We start from the raw sequence: 27,246 nt of genomic DNA, 5'->3' as shown, positions 1-27,246 counted from the left end.
ACTTAAATCGACTGAATTTTTATTTAAGAAAAATGGCCCAAAACTGAAAAAATTAGATAGTAAGTACAATAGTTCATCCTGACATTAAAATTACTGCTTTTAAAAAATATGAATACAGGCATGAAAATGTTAGAGGAATCATATTTGGAAGTTCTCCAACAAATATTAAAGCCTTTTTTATGTCAGCTCCAGTGGCTGATCCTTAATGTAATATTTTGCCACTTGTTATAATTTACAAAAATAAACACAGAAACACTAGAAGACCCTGTAAAGAGTTACCTGAGTTACCTTAAAAACTTGAATAAAACACACAATGTAGAACTTTAGAATAAAATTTCTGTCATTCTTGATGCTATATGTTTTCTGGCAAACAGAAGCAGTCATAACTGACTGCAGTTTCAAACAATACAAAGAATGGACTTTTGGCGTAGGAGTTACAAAGGCAAGAGGAAGGAAAGATTGTTATGTATTTTCTGTTTAGAAAAATCTGTGGTAGATGTTGGATCAGGAATGTTAATTAATGAAAAATGTACTGCTAGCTGATTATTTTGAAATATATCAACAAGTAGGGCAAGTATTTGAGTAGCTGGAGCCCTCCAGCTCACAGGATTCCAAATGAGGGGCATACATAATTTTAATTTGCAGAATCACACAAAATCCAGGTTACACATTAACTTACAAATGCAATAGGCACAGTTTCTTTCAAAGCCCAGTATCTCACCAGAGTGGGTGACTTTGCTACATATGGCATAGTTACTGCCTTTGGGGTTTCTAGCGCCTGCAGTTGTGGAGGCTGGAGTACTCTCTCTTTAGGAGGTAAAAGGGCTCCCATTCTTAGCACTGTGTGAACCTCAAAGCAGAGACAGGCTACAGCCTTGAATTTTCTCTTAATTGCCTTGTCTAGGAACCAAGCTCACAGGAGTCTACCAGAAAGGGGTATCTAATTTTATAAGGGATTTGACAAAAAGTGAGTTTGAAAATGCGACTATTCTCAATACTTTGCTTGTGATTTATAGTTATTCCTGGTCCTGGCAGAAATGAATTGCCAATGAAATTACAGACCATCTTTGTCAGAGTTTCCTTTGTTCAGCAGTGTACAACTCACTTGATGGTGCCACACACACTTTCTAGAATCCCTTTTCCCATCAGGAGGTATCCTGAAAAGAATTTCTGCTTGGACACTTACAAGACAGCCTGACAAGGAATTTTGGAAGGCATCTCTGACAGGTGAAAGGTGTCCAGATATCGCCTCTTCTAGAGTACCTTTAAAAAATGTGCTGGCAGCCTAAAGAGAAGCTAGGTATGGCTGTAAACAGCATTTATTCATGTAACTGCTCTGACACAGACATGAGTAATACAAGGACCCCAAACAAGTTTACTGATGTGCCTCAACTTTGGTCCTTTATAAGGCCATCTAGGATGGAAAGGTTGTTCAGCCTTACTATTTTATTAGTCAGAGCATCTTTTTATTGTGAATGCCAGGAAAACTGATGGTTAATTTTTTAATGGATTTTTCATCTCTGGGTGTTAATGTATGCAGCTCTCAGGAAGCAACATACACTGCCTTCTTAAAGAAATAACTTGGAGTTGCAGACACTTTTCCAGTGCAATCCATGCACCATTCCCTTGTCAAGACAGAATATAGGATCAATCTCTTGGATAGTAATTCAAGTAGGACGGGGTTTATAAAGGGATAATTTGCATAAACTCTAAATTTTCAGATTAGTCTGTGAGCACCTAAGGAAAGCCAGTGATACACATTTTAGTCATGGATTCCTCCAGAGTTTAGTGCATTTTAGTGTTAGTCTTCTGTTTTGGGTCACCTGGTAATGAAACACTGTGATAATGAAGTGCTTCTTTTCACTTGGCACTTCACACAGAAGCACTTGGTGATAATTCAAAGGGTGTAATTTTAAATCTGTTTATATGCCACACTTCTAAAAAGGGAGCAGGACTTTCACTTGCAAGGCAGTTACTGTGAGTAAGACCAAGACTTTGCTTTTAGGCAATAAAAATTGTGGGCTTTTATGGTGAGGATTTACATTGGTTCTTTTCTTTGCTTCTCACATTCTTAAATGCAAAATGAAAAAATGAAAACCTGAAAGAACAAATAATTTTGTCAGTCAAAAATCTCTAGCCCATCTCAATGGTTATACATCCAAACTTCTGCATTGTGTCAGTGCTTTTCAGTTTGATGTCATGAGAAGACATTCAAGCATTTTAAAAGTAACTTCTGTTTTGGCATCTTGCTAAGATGGAATAGATATAGTTACCAACTCAGAAAAGCACCTAAAATTCATATGTTTTCCTGCTCTTGGGACAAAAAGGTAAGGCATATGATAAATCCATTGTACAGACCTTCTTTCTGCTTACTCCTGGCAAAACGCTAGCACCAGAGCCATCTTCTTCTCTTAAGATTTTCTGTGTGACAGTGGTAGACTCACTGTTTCCTTGTCCAGTTTTGATGACACCTGAATCTAAATAAAAGAATCACTTCTTTATGAGAGACAAAGCAAAATAAAACCCACCCAGGGGTATTTATCAGAGCAGATGCTGTAAGTTGTATGAAAAAAGAAATAATTTAGATTATGACTGAAATACATTCCAAAGATTAATATCAGTCATTTTATAACTCTGAAAATTTTAAAAGGAAAGAAAAAAAAGAGAAAAGTGAGAATAAAATTATAAAACAAATGTTTAAAGACAAATACTGTACTGCATCATCTTCTTTGCCTCAAGCTCTAGTCTAATGGTTGTTTATTTCTCATCTATATAACATAAAAAATAAGAGGTATATACAACAGGTAGTATCTGAAGTATGTATGAAATTTAAACAGGAACATTGTCTTTGGCCTTATTAAGATAACTAGCTTTACTTTCTGTGTTCTAGGAGTGCACTGAAATTGTCTTAAAAGTGGAGGACTGGGTTCCTCAGTGCATTATGCCCTGCTCTTCTTACTTTGCTGCCTACACTTGCATCCAAGACACCCCACTGGTGCACTAGGCAGATTCACATCCTTTGCAGGGAATATAAGAAGGATATAGTTGTTTATTCAGTGGTGGTATTCAGTTTTACATGAAAGGCTGTGCTTCACTATAACAAAATGTCATCAAATTTAATACTCATCTTAATTTCCTTTTAAATGTGTCACATGGTCTTAGAGCCAGTAGCACTATTTGCAGAAGTATGTCTCAAGAAGTGTCAAGCTTCTCACTGACCTGAGCAGAATGAAGAGGATTTTTCTTCTTTCATTCCCCTTGCCTAACACTTGCGCTTTACGGGAGTGTTGCAGAGTATCAGAGAAGCAGCTCCTCAGGTCAGCTTCTTTGTTTTATCCAAATATTTTTTTTTCTTTTCAAAATATAAACCGCAGTTCTGTGACTGAAACTTTCACATTATGGGTGTGTAAATCTATTCTCTGTATGTTTAACCATGACTGAGATAAGCACCTCTATGGAGTGAAAAGTGACAGATGTGTTGAGCAGTGACTGTAGTTGCTACCTTTGCTGCTATTAACAAATTGCAGTCTAGCAGACTGCAGTTTCAAAGACCAAATGTTTGATGTGCCAATTCTTTTCTAAAACACAGGATATCCAAATCCATCGGATTTTTCACTCCTGGCAGTACCCAAAATATTGCAGTGTCTTTTCGTACACAGGGAAATGACAGAATCAGACCTAGAAAATGTAAGTGACCCCACCCCCCCAAAACAAAGAGGCAGTGCCTTGTTCTTTAAGTTTAGATTCTTCAGAGGTTTCTTCTGATCCGTGATTTCCAGAGAAATTGTTTTCTTCCAGATAAGACAATATAGTTGGGGGGGCTTCCACTGGCTCAGCCAATGTATCTTCAGGCTAAAAAAAAATATAAAATCCCAAAGAACTGTTTAGACAAAAGGCTTATCACATATTTTAAAACATGAATCAGTAGATTACCTTCCTCAAAGCATAGTAATCAGAACTACCACATTTATGAAACAAAGCAGAAATCCAGATCTTTCCCACTTAATATTTTGCCAGTATCTGTCCTTACTCTTATGTTGCCCTTAGAAACATTAACTGTCATTGCTATCATAAAAACTGAAATTTATTAATAGCCAATATATATACCCTCTTTCAGGTACAAGCTTTTAATTTGTTTCACCTTGTATTTAATTTTTCCTCTTTACAGTACACATCTAGTTTCTCTTATCAGCAGATGTCACACTAATTTGGTCAAACTCTTGAGAAACACTAGCACACCACCTTTGAACTCCATTCCTCCAAACCAAGTGATGTACACTTGACAAACCCATAGAGAGGGAGAAAGGCACAAGGAATGTGAAGTTATCACTGCAGGTCAAAGAGCCTCGAGCTGGCTGGTACCCACCCTTCCCTATGCTGGCTCTGGGTAAGCCATTTCAATAACCTGGTTTCAGCCGCATGTAGGAATGTAAAGCGCCTACTCCCTACTGGAATTGGATACCTGGAGAAATGCTGCCTTAGTGTAGTGAGGGAACTACATTACACAAACCTGGATTTTCAATTTAAATAAAACTTAAAAGTGATTATGTTGCCATGGTAACCTGGGGTAGATTTAACGGGCCAAGCATCCTGGTCTTGAACCAGGTTAAGATGTGCAAAATGGCATAATAGGACTTGCTGAAATACTTCCTGAGTTGTCAGCAAAAGGGAGAGAAGTAAACATCATTGGCATGATTTTTATCTCATTGGTTTTATATCCTTATAATTGAGGAAAACCTGCCAGATACTTCTTGTTTTTAAGAAACATGTTGAAAATAGGCTTTAGGGCTCCATTTGAGGGGGAAAGGAAATATTTTGCACAGTGGGCTGGTTCTGATCCCCACTATATCTGACAAAAGTACTTTCATTTGATTTCAGTTTTATTTACTCCACTTGAGAAATAAACATATGCATGTTCCCTCTGCTCTTATTTTTCTTATAACTATATACCTTGTTCTTGACATTCTGTGTAGAAATATTTAAATTAATCTTTAGAGACCAATAAAGCTTTTTATGCAGCCTGTATATCTGAACCATAGAAAACTTACAGTGTTGAACTAGTCATGTATTAAAGGGTTTTGTGTTTTAAAATTGTTAATAAGACTGGGTCTTGGCTACTTTGAGAAAGGAAGACCAAATTTTCCCTTTAAATGCAATGTCCAGTGACTTCCCTCTTCTGATGCAGAATAACCAATACTTCAGATGAACAGTAGAAAATAATTCACACAGTTTATAAATCATTCCTGATGTTTATTTCTCACTGGGAAGATAAATAAAGCAACAGTAGGACAAAGATTTACATGCTTCATTTTGAGAAATAAATAAAAAAACCTATAAAACAGAACCCCCACAATATTAGTAAATATCCCAAATCTAACTCTGTGCACTAGAAAACAATGGGAAAAATAGAGATATTTACTTGAAGATAGTAGAAAAACAACCCAAACCTCACACTATACTCATAAGAATGTAAACTTGATAGATAATAGTGATTACCTGCCTGATAGAATTAGAAGAATTAGGATAATTAAAAAAGTACATTTGTAATTTATTTAAGTGATTGGAAAAAAACCCCAACAAAATCTCTTGAAATAATCCCAGTCAGTTTAGACATGAAGACATATCTGTGGAATAAAGAAGTGGTATCTAATAACCACACACAAAGGTTAGTGATCAACACCAGCCAATGGAGTTGAAAGGATCTGTCTAGCAAAAGAATGGTAGGGTAGATATCCTCTGCTTGTCCACATGCACTCCCTGTGCACAAAGGCAATGTAGAAATGGATTAGGAGATTACAGGTGGGTATTTTAGTATCTCCTGCCCCATAGAAAATAAAGCAGCATGCCACTGCATGTGGACTGCCCACAGCAATCTTTCTTACAGAACTCTAGTAGTATGCTTGTATACATATAGCGAGGAGTATTTGTATAGGTACAGCTGCTCAGAAGTCAGTGAAGCTCAGAGAAGCAATAAATCCCTTTGCTTTCCCATCTGTATTTCCTAATGAGTAGAACAACACTACACAGAGGGCAGCCAGTTACAGTCTAGCTCCCGCAGGGGAGTGAACTCAGAACTACCTAAAACCAGAGTTATAAAAGGTTATTCTGACCTCTGTGCATAAAACCAGATTCATCATATTCTCTTACTGTCCTGCCCATCACAAAACTTTCCCCCAGAAGAGAATGCTTCTTGGGAAATTCACAGATACTGTTTTCTCTAGATTTTCTGTCCTCTGGTGATAAGGAAAAGACTTTCTGTGTCACCTAGACCATCTCCTTGTAGTTTATGCTGCTTCTTTGACAGTTCTTAGCACCCATACATACACCCCAAATCAGACACTGACAATTTTCCTCCTTCAGGAAAGGTCCAGAATTTACAGAAATCCCCCAGGAACAGGAGAGAGGTCTGATGTGGGTGCAGCAAGCACTTGTTTTAGCATTCCTTAACAGGGAACACAGTGCCTTCCACATTTTCTGGGAGAAAACTTTGTGGCCTAAGAACTAAGTGCTTAGGCTGTACACATGATTTTCAAGGACCATGTTAGGCACCACATTGCCCAGTCTGTTAGGAAATAGAAAGGGTGCCACTGAAGGGTTCACACTGTTGAGGACAAGCCTTCATTCTGGGTCTCTGTAAGAGCCCTGCAGGTCTTCCCAGGCTCTCTGGTCTCTGATCTCTGTTTTTTGTGTGACATTCAGAATGTAAGAATGAAATTTCTTGAATGTAACCTCTGTTGCCACAGGCACAACATCAAGATAAAGCTTGTGTTAATGTGATTTAGGAATCACTCCCTTGGAAAAGAGCAACTTTCTCCATGATGAACTTCATTCTCTTGTGCTAATGACACATTTTCTTTGTTATTCTGTCCCCTCTATGTCCAGCCAGGGCACTTCAAAAGACATAAGAGAAAAAATGGCCCCCAACCCATGTCACTGAGTCAAGATTCACATGGGATGCATGGGCACATGGAAGAAATTTTAGCTGGAAGGAACCTCTTGAGGTCATGAAAGTAGATGACTCATGTAAGAGCCAGATTAACTCAGCCATGACTTTGTCTAACCAAATCTTGAAAACTTCTAAGGACAGAGATTTGATATCCTCTTTTGGTGACCTGTTCCAGTGCTACACTATTATCCTATTGAAGAGAGCTTTCCTGAAATCCATCTCGAACCTCCCCAGCTACAACTCGCAATTTTTGTTGTCTGTCACTACTGAGACAAGTCTGGTTCCACGCTCATTTATGTCAATATGTATAAAAGTGTGTGTGTCACTTCTGTAAAGACCACAGAATAAACGATGAGGGAAGTTTACTGAAAGGTAAAATCTGTCAGTGGATTTTATATTTAATTCTGAATGAAGAAACAGTGACAAATACAGAATACCAAATACTAATAGGCCATCCAGAACATACTTTAGAATCCCTATGAAAAGAATTCAGACCTTTTTACATTTCTTGTGATCAGTGTGTGGATAATAAAAAATAGTTTAAAAATGGCAAAACTCATTTGCAACCTTTACTCTCAGATTATTACATTTACTCTAAAGCCAAAAGGACAATCCATATCACTACAGACTGGCTAACCTCATTTTGATCTCTGGGAAAATCATGAGGCAAGTCCCCTTGGAATATGTTTCTAGGCACATGAAGGAGAAGAAAGTAACTAGGAACCATGAGCATGGATTTTCCCAGGGTAAATCATGCCTGACCAACCTGATTGACTTATCTGATAAAATGACTGGATTTGTGGATGATGAGAAAGCAGTAGATGTCATCCACTTTGATTTTAGCAAAGTTTCAACACTGTCCCCCATGGTATTCTTGTACCCAACCTAGGACATTACGGTCTGGATGGCAGAGAAAGAAAATGGGTTAAAAAATAGTTGGATGATTGAACTCAGAGCATAGTGTTTAATGGGACATGTTAATGGGTCCATCCTGGGATCTGTTCTGTTTAACATCTTTGTCAGTCATCTGAGTGATTCTGATTACAGCAGAGTGCTTGCTCATAAAGTTTGCACATCATGCCAAAGTGGGAGTTGGAGGTGCATCAATTAATATGCTCAAGTGCAGGACTGACATCCAGAGGGACCTGGATAGTCTGGAGGAACATGCTAACATGAACCTTATGAAACTCAGCAAGGAGTCCTGCACCTGGGAAGGAAGAACCCCTTGCAATGACACAATCTGGGGACAGACAAACTGGGAAGCAGCTCTGCAGAGAAGGACCTGAGGATCTTGGTGACAGCAAGCTGAATATGAACCAGCAGCATGCCCTGGCAGCAAAGCAAGCTGTGTTAACAGAAACTCTGGTTACATGCTAGTAGGTCTAGGGAAGTGACTATGCTCATTTATTCAGTGCTTGTTAGACAACATCTAGAATACTGTGCCTGGTTTTGTCTCCTGTTACGAGACAGATATCAATAAACTAGAGTATGTTCAGCAGATAGCTTACAAGACAAACAAGGGCTGGAGCACTTGTCCTGTGAGGAAATGCTGAAGGAACTTGTCTTCTTCAGCCTGGAGAAGAGAAGGCTTATGGGAGACCTAGTGGCAGCCTAAGAATAACTATACAGGGTTTATCAATGATATGGAGCTAGGGTCTTCACAGTGGTGTCTGGCTGAAGGACAAGTGACAATGGGTATTAAGTTGAAACAAGAGAGATTCTGCTTGGATATAAGGATTTTCATCAATGTCTTCATTTTCATCAATGAAGACAGACCTTCATTTGAACAAGCTGTACAGTGAGGTTGTTGCAGTCCACATCCTCAGATGTTTCCAAGACCAGACTGGAAAAGCTCTGAAAAGTGTGATCAGACCTGACCGATGGCCCTGTTTTGAGCAGGAGGTTGGACTAAATGACCTTCCTTCCAATCTGATATATTCATAGAATCATAGAATGGTTTGGGTTGGAAGGGACCTTAAAGATCATCTGGTTCCAACCCCCCTGCCATGGGCAGGGACACCTTCCACTAGACCAGGTTGCTCAAAGCCCCGTCCAACCTGGCCTTGAACACTGCCAGGGAGGGGGCATCAACAGCTTCTCTGGGCAACCTGTTCCAGTGTCTCACCACCTTCACAGTAAAGAATTTCTTCCGTATATCTAATCTGAATCAAAACTCTCTCAGTTTAAACCCATTACCTCTTGTGCTATCATTACACTCCCTGATAAAGAGTCCCTCCCCATCTTTCCTGTAGGCCCCTTTAAGTACTGGAAGGCCACTATAAGGTCTCCCAAGAGCCTTCTCTTCTGTAGGCTGAACAACGCCAACTGTCTCAGTCTGGGAGATGCTCCAGCCCCCAATCATCTTTGTGGTCCTCCTCTGGACCCCCTCAAGCAGGTCCATGTCTTTCTTATTCTGGGTGCTCCAGAGCTGGACAGAGTACTCCAGGTGACATCTTCTGGGAGCAGAGCAGTGGGGGAGAATCCCCTCCCTCGACTTGCTGGCCACGCTTCTCTTGATGCAGCCTAGGATACAATTGGCTTTCTGGGCTGCCAGCACACATTACTGGCTCATAGCCAGTTTTCCATCCACTAATACCCCTAAGTCCCTCTCCATAGGGCTGCTCTCAATTCACTCATTGACCAGGCTGTATTTGTGCTTGGGATTTCCTTGACCCATGTGCAGGACCTTGCACTTGGTCATGTTGAGGTTCATGAGGTTTGCACAGGCCCACCTCTGAAGCCTGTCAAGGTCCCTCTGAAAAACATCTCTCCAGCATTCTATGGTCCTTGATTGTATTTTTATGATTGCTAGTTCATTAAGAAGTAAGGTTAATGAAAAAGAATGGATAGTATTGTTTCTGGAAAAAAAAAATCACACAAACCCAGTAGTACAACACACATGAAATGGCTTGAACACTCGTGATCCAGCAATGAAAATTGTTGGTCCCTACTTTTCCTTTCTGGCAGTGCCTTTCTGACATACAGAGTAGTTCAAATTACAATCTTTTTCTGAAGATCCCTATAGATAAGACATGCCAAGGACAGTTTTTGGCTAAATAATCAATTAACAGGGAATCCACAGAAAAACTCTTTATGAAAAGACACCTTTTCTACAGATTTTAAACATGCCTTTTTTGCTGATTCACTGAAGCCTTCTTTGCTGATTCACAAGGCCCATTAAATGGAAATATTCTGAAATAGTCCAAAGAACGCTATCCATTCCTACTGAACAGTACGGAACTACTTAGCAGAGAAACACAAATTAAAATATACACCATCAACATTGCTAAGTGTCTTTATTCAGAGACTGCATTTTCAAGTATGACCTTTGACTTGTTTCATTTCAGCTCAGCATAGCAATTTCCTTCAAAGTGCTGATTTGGAGAGTTTGTTCAGCTATTTTTTCAGAGTAGCAGTTAAATAAAACTTTCTCAGAAACATCTGCCAGTGATTGTACTGATTGTTAAATTGTCATTTGTTTCTCTGTCTCTTGTTTAATATTTCTAAAGAATAAACTCATTAAAACTCCATGGGTAGTCAGTCTGGAAAGCATGCAAATCCCATAAGTCATTTGCATTTAGACATTTCTAATTTGGCAGTAGTGTTAAACATTTTGCTAAAGGAGACTACATATTTATTGACATGCTGGTATGGCCTTTTGAAATCCCCAGGCATTTTAGAAAAAAATGTGTGTGATCCCAGGAAATACTTTCACATGAAGTTCTTGCATTTTGAAGAAAATAGTAATTTACTGGCCTTTCAGACTTATGATTAGTTGGCTCAGAAATCTATGTATCATCATCCATTCTGTGATTGGCTCATACAAAGAGTTACTGTAGTAGTAACTGGGACTGTACATAGACACAATGAAGATTGTTTCTACACAGTTCAAAAAATTGACAATCTGCCACCCAAAAAAGTGTCTGTAGAACAAAAAAGAGCTATGAAGAGGCTTCTTTCTTTCTTGTTTTCTAAGGGTGATAAGCTGCCATATATACACATTGACTTTATTAACACTGTGGTGTAGCACTTCAGAGAAAATTGTTTGTGTACTTAAAGCCTGGTTCAGGTTCCCAGACATTCTTAAAAACATTTTAACAAGAAAATTAAAATAACATCAAAACATACAGTAATTTGTGGAGAAATTAAAGTAAGTGAAAGTACTACAGCTGAATGGAAAAATGTTTGCAATGATATAATCATTGATGAGCAAGTGTGTCTTTGAGAGGCGCATCAGGAAAAGGTGTACTTTGCCTCTTCATTTATGAAGCAACTTCATCATTACCAAATAATAAATTATGTTCTGTAATGCTGTGACATTTTTCTTTCTGGGCATTGATTCTAGCTTAATTATGACATTCGAGTTAACTGTAGGCAACTTCTAGGTCTTCTGAAGAAGGTGTGACACTGCTGTATTACCTTGACATTGTCAGATCTTGAAATAACATTTTGGGACCCAAGACAGATCTCATATATTTGGAAAATCAAAGGAAAATGTGACATTTTTACTCCCTGGGAGTGGTTCATAGTGATGAACAATAGCTATTACACTTTTAGGTCCCTGTTCATGTAAATCATAGATGTGTTACTAATTTTTTAGTAACGTAACAGTAACACTTGATCATTAATAAAGAAAAGTTCTACCTTTTGTACTCTGCAACAGTGAATAATACACTGAGATTATGTTGAGAAAGAACAATCTAGTGTTGTGCTGGTTTGGACTGGGATAGAGTTAATTTTCTTCATATTATGTAGTATGGTGCACAAAAAGGCACAAAATGCGAGGGGGAACATGATGCGGTAGGAATCTCTAAAATCACAAATGTTATGGTGAGTAAGGAACAACTGTTTACTCTGTCTTCCAGCAACCACCAAATGAGAGCTGCAGCTAGCATGTTCAGAAGGGCAAGCACAAGGTAAACGTCCTTCACAAAACATGTCATTAAATAAGCTAAGTAATTCTGCAGCAGGAAGCTGAGGATGCTAAAATTCCCATGAGTTGAAAAAACAAAACAAGAAATTCAAGGGTGAAAAATTCAGCTGAGGTCCCCTAAACCCAAACAGATACACTCTTGACTCAAGCATATCCTGAGATGGACATTGTTGCAGAGTAAAAGAGTATTCCCAGTAAGTGTCATATTTATGTTCCTGATCTGTTATTATACTCTCTCCAAAGTACTGGTTGCTGACTGTTGTCAAATATACCAGATTTTTGGTCTGGCACAGTGCAGTCATTCTTATGTATGGGTGCATGTTTTTCTCACAGGTGCTTTGGAAGTTGCCACATACGAAAAACTGGCGACAAAATCCAGACCTCACTATCTAAAAAAGTAATACTAAATGAGAAATGTAAAGAAAATAAATCAAATAAATTTACCCTTATGGGAAGATGAGAAGGTGCAAGGGCTTCTTGTGTCTCAGAAATACCTTCACGTTCTTGAATGCTGCCATTGCCACTGATGTCCCCTGAAGCCTGTGCAAATGTAATCATGATAGCAGGTTCAGAAGAGTCAGGGAAAAAAATATGATCTCCAAGGAATTGGCTACTTCAATGCAGAAAAAACTGGCTACTTCAATGCAGAAAAAACTTTTTTTTTTTTTTCTGTTGGTGAAGCCTCAGTGTCATGATGATGTTATTTCAATACTTAGAGCATTTCATGAAAATGACCCTTCAGAAAAATCAGTCATAGTTCATTTTCTCAAAGGTGTTATAGACAAAAGAAAATGATGTTTTTTGAAAAATTACAGTTCTAGGGGCTGTGTAGTAAAAAAAAGAGATTCCCCCATGCAGATAGTTTTAAGTACGATACTGTGTTCCCAAAATGTAATACTACATTTAGTCTTATGAAAAATGTGTAATGGCAAATTACTTTGACTGAGGCACTGAGGATAGATAAAGAAGTGTTTATAAGAATACTCACATAAGGATCATCATCTTCACAATGATCTTCAGTAGCCCTTGGGTCAGATTTGATTGTCAGATGTTGAATTGAGCCCTACATGAAACAACAAAAACAGTTCAAGGATGTAATATTTTAAGTAGCATGTGTGAAGGGCAGGTGAAGGGGTGGGAATAAAACATCAACAAAAAACCCCAGACTTTGCTCTGATTTGCTTGGAAAAATAATCTGAAGCATCAAATTTTATGATAATAAACACAGTTTAAAAATGTAAATATGTTCTTACGTTTTCTTTTTGCAAAATGTAGAAAAAATTGAAGTTGCCATAATAAAATGATCATCATGTCCCAATGATAATACAATTGCTACACTGTATTGTTAGCGCCCCAAGTAAAGGATCTAGTCCTAGATTATGTGCTAGAGTCTGCAAAGCACTGTCTGCTTTTTCTAGTTAAGAAGTGCACTGCAGCTCCAAAAATGGCATGCAAAAACTACTAAAAATGGAGACAAAGGATGGGAAGGAGATACCAGTAAGTGATGAAGTGGGTCAGGGAGAAACTATCTTAAAACTTTTCAAAGCAGAAAGAAAGGAGATGGACTTTCTGATAACAAATGTTTCTTATTTTCAAAGTTACAAATTTTATTTCTCAGTCTGACATGCAGAAATTTCATTTTAAACAATTAAGTCTTCTTTCTTAGATTACAAAGACTCAAAGTGTTTTAAGAAACACTTTAGGGATGTTTCCTTGTTACGAGGTCTCACAGAGTTAGGCATGATGCACATGTAGTACAAAAAGATGGTTATTCAAATCAAGAACCATCTTACCTAACACACACGACCTGCCTCTTCCTGGTTTGCTGACTGTATATTTTGCTTTGTTTTTGGATTTTATGTAGAGAAAAGCCTGAAGAAGCTGACAGATTTAGTCTTTATCTCTAGACAGACACAGAATACTTTTCAGTCCTATGACTTTTCAAGGAGTTAGAATGTTTATACCACGAAAAGTTCTTAGTTGTGCTCTGTCTGCTGAGTACTACCACAGACACACAGCAGATCTGCTCACTCAGGGGTATAGAAAGCCTGGGTCTTGGTAAGGAAAACTGCAACAACTGTTGAGATGAGAAAAGTAGTATGCTTTGTTGTTACTTAATGCCACCAAAAAATGCAAACTCCACAGGAGGAATAGCTACCATTTATACACACTGCTATATCTGGCTTTCTGCTCATTCTTTCCTTTCTGCAGCAGTCTTACCTCCCTGTCCTAGAAGCACTAGGGAATTATAAGCAAGGAGGTACTTTTGAAGCAATATTTCTGGTGGCTTCTAGAATATTTCAGAAAGGAACAAAATCTGAGATTCTATCTTTAATGATCCTCTAATTTCTGTACCTTCAGAGATGATGAAACTCATGCAGTTGGTGTCTCCTGAGTTTGCAGGCAATCTGAGGTAAGAGCTCAGTGAACAGAACCATCCTATTTCCCTCAAAACTTAATAATGGGCAACTCAGATATTGAACAGTGTCAGACTAACTGAACAGTTCACTGAAAAATTATACATGAAAGGAGACACAATCAGACACTTATGCACTCTTTTGGAAGTGATGCTTTGTTTTCATAGTAGGAGTGAATCCCATTTGGAGAACACATTTTTCTCCTCTTGCTCTAATCTGTGGCCTTAGATGGTGAGGGAAGCAAAATGGAGAGCCCTAATGTTTTCCAAGTGCAGCTGCTACCCAGTTACTCCAACCAGAAAAGTCATGGCCAAGTCTGCCACAGTAGGGACAGTAGGTATGAGGTATTATACTCCCCCTCTGGGGCTTGTGCCTGCTGCTGCCTTCCCTGTTAAAGCTGGTTTGCAGAATCTGGCATCATCACTGATTCAGCTATATTTGGTTGTTGTCTGGTTTCTACTTTTCTTTACAAGCACCAAGGCTAGAATTTCCTTTTGTTTCCATAATATCTGAATATAGTTATGTCCTTTTGTGTCTGGCAACCAGAGCCTTAGGCACACAAACTCCCATTAGCCAGAGCAAACCAGCAACTGACATCCATTCAGAGTCATTTGCACAATCTGCCGTGAATTGTTTCTATTTTGGGCAAACGATGTAAACAGTTCTTGTCATACAAAGAGATCTTGAGGAGGAATCTACCATTTAGTTTTTCTATCCAAAAGCAGTTGTGACATATGATTCATGAAGAAATAAAAGCACAAGACCTAGAGTACACATCACAAATAATAGTACTGAAGCAATCACAATATCGGGTGCAGTGTATGTACTCGATATAACATACAGAACAGCCTGTTTCAGGGGAAATGCCTTAGAGTGTAATCCACCATGCATTCCTGTCACCATATTTACAGATTTATTGGGGATAATCTCGGTAACTGATCATCACATACATGTTTTCCAAGTGGGGTACAAAAGTGGTCTCATTTTCTTGAATGCTTCTAATTCTTACTTACTAATCAGGCATCCACAATACTCCAGTCATCCCATCTGTCTAAGAAAGGTAGTGCCAGCAGGCAGCTTTCCTATATATCCCTTTCCACCACTTATTTGTTGTTAATCAATATATTCCTGTAATCCTAGGTGCTTAAACTAGTCAGATAAATGATAAAAGTACACTATCCTTGTTGCTTACCAGATGGAGCTCACAACCTGCCAGTACACTTGAACTTTGGAAAGAACATCTCTTTTCTCTAAAGCAAAGGATCCACTCAGTTTTGTGCTGCTGCTTTACTAGTTTAGGGGAAGAGATATTAATCTCACAAGTTTTGAAGTACAAGGGAAGTACAAAAGCAAGACAGAAAAAGGGTGACATTTCCCTTTCAGTTTGACAATGAGTCAATCTCACGTGTATTGACAGCTTTCACATTTCCATTTGGAAGCTCAGTGGCTGAGAATTCCAGTAGGGATGCAGCAGGAAGGGTGTTTGCACTCAACCTAAGAAGGCTTGGGAACCTTGTAGTAGTGATTTTGGTTCATTCTATTTTTCTAAAGCCCCTGATAAGCTTCAAGTAATATATAAACTGTAGAAATACTGCTTTATCTTCCAACTATCTTTATCTTTGATGTGATCATTCTCTTCCCTATGTTGATTCTGAAGTAAACATACCTAATTAATAAGAGTTTAAAATATTGACTTTCTATTAAGGTATTTTCAGAAGTTAAACAAATGGATAGTCTGAAATTTGCCCTTCATAAAAAGGCCATATAAAGTTATGTGATATATTTACTCTGAAATTCCTAGTATTCAAACTGATCATTGAGCTTAATATCTGGACCATTAATAAACCTCTGAGGTTCCAGGAACATCTGCATTTTAAGCCATAATTTATATATCTGCACTGCCTGGACCCTAGCCAAGTATGGAAAACACAAGCTATATAATTTGTAACCTCATTTGGGATATAACCATTGTAAGCACACTTTCTTGGATGGAGAGTACTTGCATAAAACACTGAGGCATGTGAATTTATCAGACAGTACTTACTGTGAACTTTTCCAATCCTGTGGCTCCTGCATTACCAACAAATATCCCAGAGCCAGATTCAAATACCAAGGCTTGATCTGACCTCTGAAACTGAATTCTCTGATATTCTTCACAGTCCATGAACAAAGCAACATCATTTCCCTGAACAGTCACTGTAAACCTATTCCACCTGTTAGTCATCACTGGCACTTTGAATGAAGCAGCCTCTCGGGAGATATGGGAACCAGGCTCTGTGTAGTACATAATTATTCTCTGGGTGCTGTCATCAACTGGTGACAGTCTCATTCCCAGGTAAATAGTTTTCTGGAAGGCATCTGTTATAGCAAATAGCACTCCTCCACGATCACTGTTGGGTTTCACTGTAACTACGATAGCAAAATCTCTGTAGAAAGGCAATGGTATTATAGCACTTGTCAATCGACCGATGTTAGCATCTGGACCAAAGCTGTAAGCTGGAAACCCTCCATAGCCGGTGACAAAGTAGACAGAAGGAGGAAGAGGAACTCCTATTAACTCCGTGAGGTCAAGATGTCCTTTTGAGCCCCGTTCTGTAAAGTGTGTGAGAAAAAACATGTTATTTATTATTGAGGTGCACAGCCAAGCAAGCCCTTAAAAATGGTAATGTAGTGTTATAATACCAGTAAGATACTTCTAATACTTTAGGCCTCAGTTCAGCTAGTGCTTAAACACATCTAGTACATGTGCCATTCTTTCTCCTTTGACTAACTGAGGTTACTCATATACTAAAGAAAAGCACATTTAAACATTTGGTGAAATTGAGTGGTAACAAGTAGTTCCTGCAACATACATTTTACTTCAGCTGTCCATAAAGTACAAAGAAAAGTGCTGAATGTGCTTGCAAAGTGGATTCAGTGAAGACTGAACAACCTTTTGTTTCCTCAAATAAACTAAGATCCTTTATCCTCACAAACAAGAAGATGACAAGAGCTCTGTAGAAATATTATGACACAGTTTCACAAATACAGGATAAAAATTACAGTGGACTTGCTTTATCTCTTACAGTTACCTGCTTCTACAACAGATGTTAGATTTTATTTATGCCCCTATTCTCAGATTTATCTCCTTAGTTGCACTTTTTATGTAATAAATACTATTCAGCAATCAAAATTTAGTTTTGAAATGAGAGTATTTTTGCTTTGGCAAACACACAGAATTAAGTATCTGCCAAACATGCCCAGAGAGACAACTCCTTCCTGGCAATGAAGAAGCAATGACAGCAGCTAAGTATCTACACCCAATTTTAACTAGAGCCTTGGGAAGGCATACTCTAGCAGCATATCAGAAACTGAACTTCTACCATTTTTCTCATTCTAAGAAGTAAAAACAAGCAAAAAAGGATACCATTTTGAATCATAACAAGCAATTCAGATCTGAATCTATACAGAGCTCTACTCAGATCTAAAGCATTTCTTCCCTTTGCAATCTCCTCTAAATGTACCTTTTAAAGTTTTAAATTTTATCTGAAAGTCTCAATTCTTCTTACTGGTGTACATTTTCACCCCTTTGAGAATATTTATGTTATACAGAAGCAAACAAAGTGCTAGGGTATATCGTAATGTAGCTACATCATGTAAAACTATAATCACTCGGTAAACTCCAGTTCATGACTAAGTAATTGCTGGCTTTCTCAGCAGACATGAAAAAAGATCTCCATGATCCAAGAAAGTCAGATTTTTAAATCACTTTCTTGATCAAATGCATCGTAGTCGCTCTCTTCTTCTTTGCTGAAAATCTTCAGATCCTGGGTAAAAGAGAGGATGTATTTGGAACCACTGTTTTGCAGTTCCTTCCTTTATCTACCTCATGCACCAGCACATCGTGGTTCTCAGATTAATTCCATCAGATAAAAAAGTAGCGTGGAAAACAGAGAACTTGTAGTAAAACATTACAGATGAGGCAAACAATCTTGAAACCTCACGAAGAACAGATTGAATTTGTATCTCATACTTCACTTTTTGCCCTTCTACCACAGGTGTAAATAACATGTCTAGAAGAATATCTGTGGTGGTGAGCTACTTTGTACCTACACAGCCTGGCATTCAACTGGGCTGCCACTGCTAGTATTCCCAAGGCTTTTCCTTGTGATGACATCTCTGCATCAGGAAAGTTCCTTAAGATGATGTTCCCAGATAGCATTATGCAAAGTAACTTGCTCAATGGTCACTTAATTTTCAACACAGCATGGGGAGAACTGATACCATCTATGGTAGTCTAACACTACAGACATTTACAGGGCACAGGAACTAAAACCAGTCCTTCTTATAAATACATTAGGAACAACAGATACGAGTCAGTCCCCAGATCTGTTTTTTGAAAAAGTACTTACAGAAGCTGAGAACAAGCTCCCAGTCTGCCAGAAGGTAAGCAGTGATGAGACAAATGGAGCTGGCTCCTACCTCAGCCTACTTGTCAAGGACCAAGTCATCACCAGATTCTGATGCATTTCACCCTGAGATGACCTGCATTTTACCAGCAGCCCATACACTCTGGTCATGGATGAGGTGAAGTTTCCTGGTTGCATATAAAACCATGTGATGTACACATGTAATTACAGACAACTTTTGCTTCAGAACTTGTAACACCTGGTTTCCTAGGATCTGTTCCCTGCATCATCATTTTCATTTCAGGTCAGTACATCCTGCCAACCTAGAATATCTCAACTTCTTCCTCATGTGTATAGGGCCTATATCTGCTTTCTACTCCTACATCCCTCCCCTACCCCAGTATGTGCTAAAGGATGGTTTCAAGCTGCATATGTTTTTATTAGCTGGCCAGTTCAGGCATGATAATTAGCCATCTAGAAGGAGAAATTGAATAATTAACCTCACAGCTCTCACCATAGCCTTTTCTCATTAAGATACTAATGTGCCACTCCCACATCATGAGGTTGAGGGTTTCAAGAATATAACAGGCTGGGTGCCCATTAGGAGACTTCTCTGTTACAGGGAAGATAATGGGATGAAATTAAACTGAGAAAAGGAGAAAATGATCTTAATATGAGAAAAATTGTGCTGACAATGCCACCTCTTTGCCTACAGTCTAATCCTTCAAGGGAGACAGTGACCTTCCCCCATGCTGGTGATTTGAAACAAAAGTGTACAAAACAATTAAAAATGACTGTAGGGAATAATTTCAAAGTTATTAGTTATAACATGACTTTAAATCTTTGTTCCATGTTTTGCAAGCATTCCCAAGTCCTTCATAATATATATATTTGTGCAGTATGGAATGATGAAGTATCTTTCAATTTTCAAATGTACTCAGTTACCTTAACTGTAATAGCTATAGAGGCTGAATAAATCCAGATGGAATAGAAATGACAGTCCATCTGAATACTGCAAACAAAGTAACTGAAAAACTTCGATTAAAATACCTGATTAAAATCAGGCTAAATAAACAAATCTTGCATCACTCTGAAACCTGGCAAGCTGGTTTTGATGAAGAGCTAGAGAGAGGTTCTTCAGTTGAAATACGCTTCTGTTATTCATATGCAGTACCATCCTGGGCTGTGTGTCCCCACGTGTTTCCATTGTCCTGGTAGCTTTGCAAACAAATGGTAAACATACAGGACAACCGGATGATCAGGCCCAGTCAGCATGGGTTTATGAAAGGCAGGTCCTGCTTGACAAACCTGATCTCCTTCTATGACAGGGTGACCTGCTTATTGGATGAGGGAAAGGCTGTGGATGTAGTTTACCTTGACTTCAGTAAGGCCTTTGACACCGTTTCCCACAGCATTCTCCTGGCAAAACTGGCTGCTCGAGGCTTGGATGGGCACACGCTTCGCTGGGTAAAAAACTGGCTGGATGGCCGGGCACAAAGAGTGGTGGTGAATGCAGTTAAATCCAGTTGGCGGCCGGTCACGAGTGGTGTCCCCCAGGGCTCGGTTTTGGGGCCACTCCTGTTTAACATCTTTACTGATGATCTAGACGAGGGGATCGAGTGCATCCTCAGTAAGTTTGCAGATGACACCGAGTTGGGTGGGAGTGTTGATCTGCTCGAGGGTAGGGAGGCTCTGCAGAGAGATCTGGACAGGCTGGAGCGATGGGCTAAGGCCAACTGTGGGAGTTTCAATAAGGCCAAATGCCGGGTGCTGCACTTCGGCCACGACAACCCCCAGCAGCGCTACAGGCTTGGGGAGGAGTGGCTGGAGAGCTGCCAGTCAGAGAGGGACCTGGGGGTGTTGACTGACAGCCGGCTGAACATGAGCCAGCAGTGTGCCCAGGTGGCCAAGAAGGCCAATGGCATCCTGACCTGTATCAGAAATAGTGTGGCCATAAGGGACAGGGAAGTGATCTTACCCCTGTACTCGGCACTGGTGAGGCCACACCTCGATTACTGTGTTCAGTTTTGGGCCCCTCACTACAAAAAGGACATTGAATTTCTCAAGCGTGTCCAGAGAAGGGCAGCAAAGCTGGTGAAGGGTCTGGAGCACATGACGTATGAGGAGCGGCTGAGGGAACTGGGGTTGTTTAGTCTGGAGAAGAGGAGGCTGAGGGGAGACCTCATCGCCCTCTACAGCTACCTGAAAGGAGGTTGCAGAGAGCTGGGGATGAGTCTCTTGAACCAAGTAACAAGCGATAGGACAAGAGGTAATGGACTCAAGTTGCACCAGGGAAGGTTTAGACTAGATATTAGGAAGTATTTCTTTACAGAACGGGTTGTTAGGCGTTGGAATGGGCTGCCCAGGGCAGTGGTGGAGTCCCCATCCCTGGAGGTGTTTAAGAGTCGGGTTGACATAGCACTGAGGGATATGGTGTAGTTGGGAATTGTTAATGTTGGGTTAATGGTTGGACTAGGTGATCTTCAAGGTCTTTTCCAACCTAGTCGATTCTGTCATTCTGTGATTCTGTAAAATGTTCTTCCTGTGCCAAGATGTTATAGCCCAGTTGAAATAAATTATAATCTATCATATTCTCTGTACTTTAGTTTTGGCATTTACTTGCTAAGGGAACTGATTAACCGGAAAAAGTCTGATGTGCTCCATATAGAGACAATTTCCCTTACATATTTTTAGGAAGTATAGAAGCTATGTTTAGAAACACAAAAACTAACTCCTTATCCAGAAACTATTTCCCTTAGGCACTTTTAAATGCTTTGCCTGATAGATTTTGCCCCTTCCTAATAGTTTGAAAAGTGAACTTTTTCTTCCGGTCAAACAAAGCTAATGATTTTTTGATTGTGAATCTAATATTGAGTCATGAGTTGTATTCACACTTACATACACATAAAGGAACCTCAGCTACAAATAAAATGCATAAGCCATTACTCAAGAGTAAAAAGGTAAGTAAAATAGTAAGCTTGAAGAAGAATATAGGATCTGTACACAGATACCAAGCCTGCTTCCAAAGAGCCATGAGAAAAGTGACCTAGAAAGTGGATGGAGAATATCTAAGGTGGCCAGCAATCAGCTTATCAGACTTGGATAGCAGGATGCATCCCAGAAGCAAATCTAATGAATAGAACTGTAGTTTTCCACTTCCATTCTCAAAGGAAGATTTGGCAACTGCAAAAAAGCCTGTTAATTCTCCCCATACAGCATGTGGAGCTGCAGTCTAGCTGCAGTTTCCTAGTCACATATCAAACAGTAACATACAGAGCACAAAACATTTGCTCTTTTAGCATAGGCTCTGAGACAAATGAAACATATTTGCAAAAGGTGGCAGCAAAAGACAGTAAAGAAGAATCAGGATATTCTTTTGTGTAAAACAAGTCAGAAGGCTCAGCAATTATCTGAACTTCAGTGAGACTGGGGTAGAAGCTTGCACCTATCCACTACAGAAAAGCAAAACAAGAAGCTTCTAGCCAAATTCTGTACTTACAGCTCATCCCCAACCCTTAGTGGATTTATCAGGACCTACAGTTACTCTTAAGAGCAGAATACAGACTCATAGCCACAGGTTTTGTTCCCATTCAATTATCTCTGATAAATTCATGTCCCCCTGCTGCAGTTATGTTAGAATAAAAATGCCCTCTTATTCCCTTAAATCAATAGGTAAACGCTATGCTATTTTAAGTACCTTTAAGCCAGCAGAGCATTATGTTTCACCAGTATAATTTTGTTTCAAACGTGTATTGTTACTAAGCCACTGAATATTGGGGAGCATCCAGAATTCATCCTGTTTATGTCCATGTTTCCTAGAACTGGGGCACTTGAAGGTGTGGTACAGAAGCAGCTTTAATATTAACTGTATTTTGTCTCAGAAAAGAAAGTAGTAGAATACCATAAATTGGGATGCTACTTTTATAATTCTAGAGTTATGAGCTGTGCTATTCTTTGCATTTGTTACCATTTGTGACTATATATTATAGTTGGAATTGTTATAGATTTTGCAGATAGCTGGAGATTCCTATTGAGTAGCTTCAGGGACCAGTTGAGAATTAGCAGTGTGTTGTAAAATTCATCCTGTAAATTGATATATGGATTGTTTCAAGACTGCAGATGACAATAGTAGAGTTTTCTTCTTATTTTAATTGTATTTTTTGCATGTAATTACCTCACTGCTTCACTGCTTGAAATAGTGTAACCGTAAAAACAGCAAACCACCATTTTGGCTTTGGAAGATACCTGGTTTCCCTATAGTGTCTTTAGCATAACAATCAATAACAGTGGAAGATCATGAAGCTCAAAATGGGCTGGAAAAAAAGGCAAAGCTCTTTAAAAACAGGTAGGAGGAGAAGGGTTTACTGATTAGACAGAAAAGGAGACGAGAAAGAAACATAATGTTGACAGTAGAAGGGCAACAGTTGAAGAAGTTCCCAAAAACAGAGTTACTGGTATTTCTGGGAGCCATTTCAAAACTGCAGTTGTGAAGAGACAGATACTGTGTCTTAAGCCTTAGTGCTCATCTGACCCCAAATGGCACTACTTTTCTCCAGATCACTGTCAGATGGGTGTAGTGCAGGAGCAACATGCCTTACTTCACTCCACATGAACTAAGCAGGGTGGAACGGCAAACCTGTGGGATCCAAAATACTTTTTCACTGCTCACAAGGGGTGAAGTACAGACGAAAGAAAAAAACCTACCTGCTTGGAGGCCTATTACATTTGCTTTAATTGTTAAAATACAAAACCAGTATTTATATCTTATAAATGGGAGTGGAGGCAGAAGCAGAGAAAGGCCCAGATTCATATAATTAGCTTATTATACTCATCTGTAACTTTTAGGTTAGGAATCTTCTTTCAGATGCATTATTTGTCTTCACAGAAAGAGTGCCGAGAGTAACCAGTGACACCAAAAGGCAGTTTGTTCCAACCTAACAGCTTCTGGAGGCATGTCACTCTCTCATAATCTAGACACACATGCATACCCTGAAAAGAAATGGACCCGAGTTCACGTACATGGATGAAGATGAAGGACATATCCAAAGGTCAGGCTGTATCTGTACTACATAGTTGAGAGCAGTAGCAAAGACCCCTAGATCACTGAAAGAACACAAATGCAGAAAAAATGCCTGGTCAGTTTAGGTGGGGCACAGAGCCTAGTTGGATCTACAGTTTCTGGAACCCAGAGGACTGCTCTCTGGACTGCCCACAGGCATGACCTCATACCAGCTGCTTCCTCCTGTGCTGGGTTTGTGTGGTGGGGTTTTTGCTAGCGGGGGAGGGGGCTACAGTGGTGAGAAGGAGGAGGAGGAGGAGGAGGAGGAGAAGGCGGGAAGGCTGCACTGGAGCAGTCTGTTGCTGGGAGGACTGTGACCCATAGGAGGGACACACTCTGGAGCAGTTTGTGAAGAGCTGCAGCCAGTGGGAAGGACTCATGCTGGAGCAGTTCACGAAGAGTGCATGTCAAAGAAGACTGTCTCCCATGAGAGGGACCCCATGATGGAGCAGGGGAAGAGTGTGAGGATTCCTCCCCCTGAGGAGGAAGCAGCAGCAGAAACAAAGGGTGATGAACTGACCGCAACCCCTGTCACCTGCCCCCCTGCGCTGCTGGGGGAAAGGAGGTAGAGAGATTGGGAGCAAAGCTGAGCCTGAGAAGAAGCGAGGGTTGGGGTGGAAGGTGTTTTCAGTATGTGGTTGTATTTCTCATTGTCCTACTCTGACTGGTAAATTAAGTGGTGGTGGTGGTGATGTTCACATTAAATTGATGTTCTTTTTCTTCCCCAATTGAGTCCGTCTTTTGCCTGTGACAATAATGGGTGGATCATCCCTCTCTGTCCTTGTCTCAATCCCTGAGCTTTTTATTTTATTTTCTTCTCCCCATCCCTGAGGGGGAAGGAGTGGGCGAGTGGCTGCGTGGTGCTCAGTTTCACTTTGGGCTTAAACCACAACATCTCCTCATGCTTTCCCATGTGGAGTGGGGTTTTCCGAATGCTGGGCCTGATCCCAAACCATTGGTTGATCAGGCCTCATCAGGCCAATGTCAGTCCACTGAAATTAGTGAAAAGACTCCTTGTGAACCTAGCAGGCTTTGCATCACACTAACAATGTCTTTTTCACTTGTTTACCCATTTTTATTGAGTGCAGGTGAAGTGACGTATGCCTTGATATAAGTGTATGTAACTCCATTACCAAGACTGAATTTGCCTGCCTTTTTTTTCAAATGCTATCAGGAACTGAGGTTTATATTAAAAGCTATTTTAGAAATATGATTAGAATCTCAACTTTTCTTACAAATAGTGATTATAAACCTGAGATCTTCTGACACCTGGAGTAGAATATTTGTATTTCCTGTTGTCTAACAGAGCTCATATAAAACATGGAGTACCCACAGCCGCTGTTTCTAGCTAATACACTGCACTTCCACACAACCTAACTTCTAAGGTGGTATAAAGTATACTAGCATATAGGCTTTAGGAAACCTACTATGACAGAGACAAAGACTCCAGGGTTGCCAGTAAGGACACTGTTTCTCAGCATGATTTTATCCTTGGTTTCACCACTAGAAAATACACCAGAGGCAGAGTTCAAAGGTAAAGCCGTCATCCCTGACACAGACAGAATTACCCATCTTATTCTCATTTTAGACCTACAATTTCCAAGGCCCAAGTCTGAAAAAAAGAAAGAAATATTGATGTCAAGTCCTTTGAGCAAAAGAAAATGAATAGCATTGTATGGTGAGACCAACCCATCTTGCACTATAGCAAAATAAACACACTTCTGTTCTCTTTCATGCTATAAGAAGACGCTTGAGCTAGACTATCTCAGTTACATCTATAACTACTCTACTGCAAAGACTGAAGTTGCACATAAAGGACTGTCATATTTGGACCCAACCACTTAAATTTTAGCAGTAATATTTGTTCAGCTGATATTTTAAGGATTGTCACATTTATTTCATCCATCATGTTTTTAGGTAGAAATGCCTTTTAACACAATTATTCAGGTACATCAGCTGCCACATTTAGCCAAATTCTGCTCCAGGTTAATGAACCTTAACAGGTACATAAAAGATTCAGAATAACATGTTTAAGCAGATGCTATTTGCTAAATGTAAGAAGCCAATCACCCTAAAACCAGCTAAAATCATGGCAGCTGTTTTTAACTCAGTCAAGGGAAGGCTTGGATGGCTCCAGTGGTTGGGGGATGGGATGGGGTGAATACTGGCTTTTGAATGAAATTATTGCTTTCCCTTTCTTTTTAATTTATAACTTAAGTTCACCTAGAATTTCTCTTCAGACTCTCTTTATCAGAGCTGCTGTCCATAATCCTGTCCCATGCTTGTAAAAGCCCATTCGCTCCATAGTGGTTGGCTTTGCATCCTGTGAAAGAACCCCTCATGTCACTGCTGTTCACTGCTACACAAACCTTGCTGGCAGCTCCTTTTCATGTTCTTTTAAGGCAATGGGATAAAAGCAATATTCTGTGAAGGCTTTCAAACCAGATGAGGCTCAGAGCACCTAATGTCAGGCACTTCTGTGTCTATAAACTTGAGCCAAGCTGACCTTGTTTCTCTGTCCTCTTTCAGTGCAAATAATCATCAACTTAGGTTTTAAGCATCCTTTCCAGTGGTGTAAACAAACCATCTCTGTCTTAGTGGCTCAGTGCACAGCCTATGTTTTCTCTACTCTGCATTCAAAGAAATGCTGTAACTGTAAGAGAACATTATTTTATACTGGATAGAGTTGTGAGGTGCAGGAAGATTTCTTTTTCCCTGCTGCCAAAGTATATTTATTTTGCAGTTAACAAAAAATATTTATAGCAATAACATAAAGCAGAGGAGGATTTCCACATCTACAAAATAAAAGTTAATTAAGTACTGAAGAGGGAAAAATAAAGGAAATATTTTAATACAGTCCCAGATGTGCTACATGAAATAGAAAAGGCTAGCATCGTTGCTGCTTTCAGGAAAAACAGCATTTGCTCTGCTTACCCAGCTCGAACACATTTCTAGCTGCCACTGATAGGCTGTTGGAAAACATGGATCGAATATACTGGTATTAAATCCTGGAGCATTTTCTTTCAGATGTTTACGGAAACCTCAGAAGCTCTTTTTAGTGGTGTTGCACACCCAAAAGTAAGGCTGCAGTCAGTAGGAGCTGTGGTACTTACTGACACGCAAAATCAGGCCTGACATTCTTTTGTGTAAACCATTTTTCCAACACTTTCTGCCAAGCTCCCGCTTTTACATCATCATCATTCTGCCATCTACCGGACAAAAATGTATGTAGTTCCCGTACCTAAATACAGTTAATTAAATACACACCTACACTGCACAAAATAACTTTCCTTTTCCCATCTTATCTAGTTTGAGAAACTTTATTTCTTTACATGACTTTCAAGATAACCAAGAAAAATATTTTGTCTTCTGTGCAAGCCATTTTTTCAGATTTTCTCATCTAATACTGGCCTATGTTCTTATTGTTTTGTTAGCTGCTCATCTAGAAGATCTTCCATATATATTTTTCTGCACATTGCTTTTTGTGTATAAACCCAAGGCCT

The 27,246-nt window shown here is 39.5% G+C and overlaps 1 protein-coding gene across 2 annotated transcripts in view; it reads right to left on the bottom strand.

Annotated features, from left to right (window-relative positions):
* The window catches only part of COL15A1 (collagen type XV alpha 1 chain), a 157,461-nt gene that overhangs the window by 88,845 nt on the left and 41,370 nt on the right, over positions 1–27,246 (bottom strand). For both annotated transcript variants that reach the window (XM_074870184.1, XM_074870193.1), the window contains exons 3-7: positions 16,341–16,888; positions 12,868–12,942; positions 12,324–12,419; positions 3,726–3,852; positions 2,359–2,477 (exon numbers count right to left, since the gene is read on the bottom strand). In XM_074870184.1, the coding sequence (XP_074726285.1) occupies positions 2,359–2,477; positions 3,726–3,852; positions 12,324–12,419; positions 12,868–12,942; positions 16,341–16,888 (965 nt within the window). The remainder of the gene's footprint in view (positions 1–2,358; positions 2,478–3,725; positions 3,853–12,323; positions 12,420–12,867; positions 12,943–16,340; positions 16,889–27,246) is intronic.

This window comes from Strix uralensis, chromosome 1 (genome assembly GCF_047716275.1).
Source record: "Strix uralensis isolate ZFMK-TIS-50842 chromosome 1, bStrUra1, whole genome shotgun sequence".
NCBI classification, from domain to species: domain Eukaryota; kingdom Metazoa; phylum Chordata; class Aves; order Strigiformes; family Strigidae; genus Strix; species Strix uralensis.
This window is presented reverse-complemented; position numbering and strand designations above follow the sequence as displayed.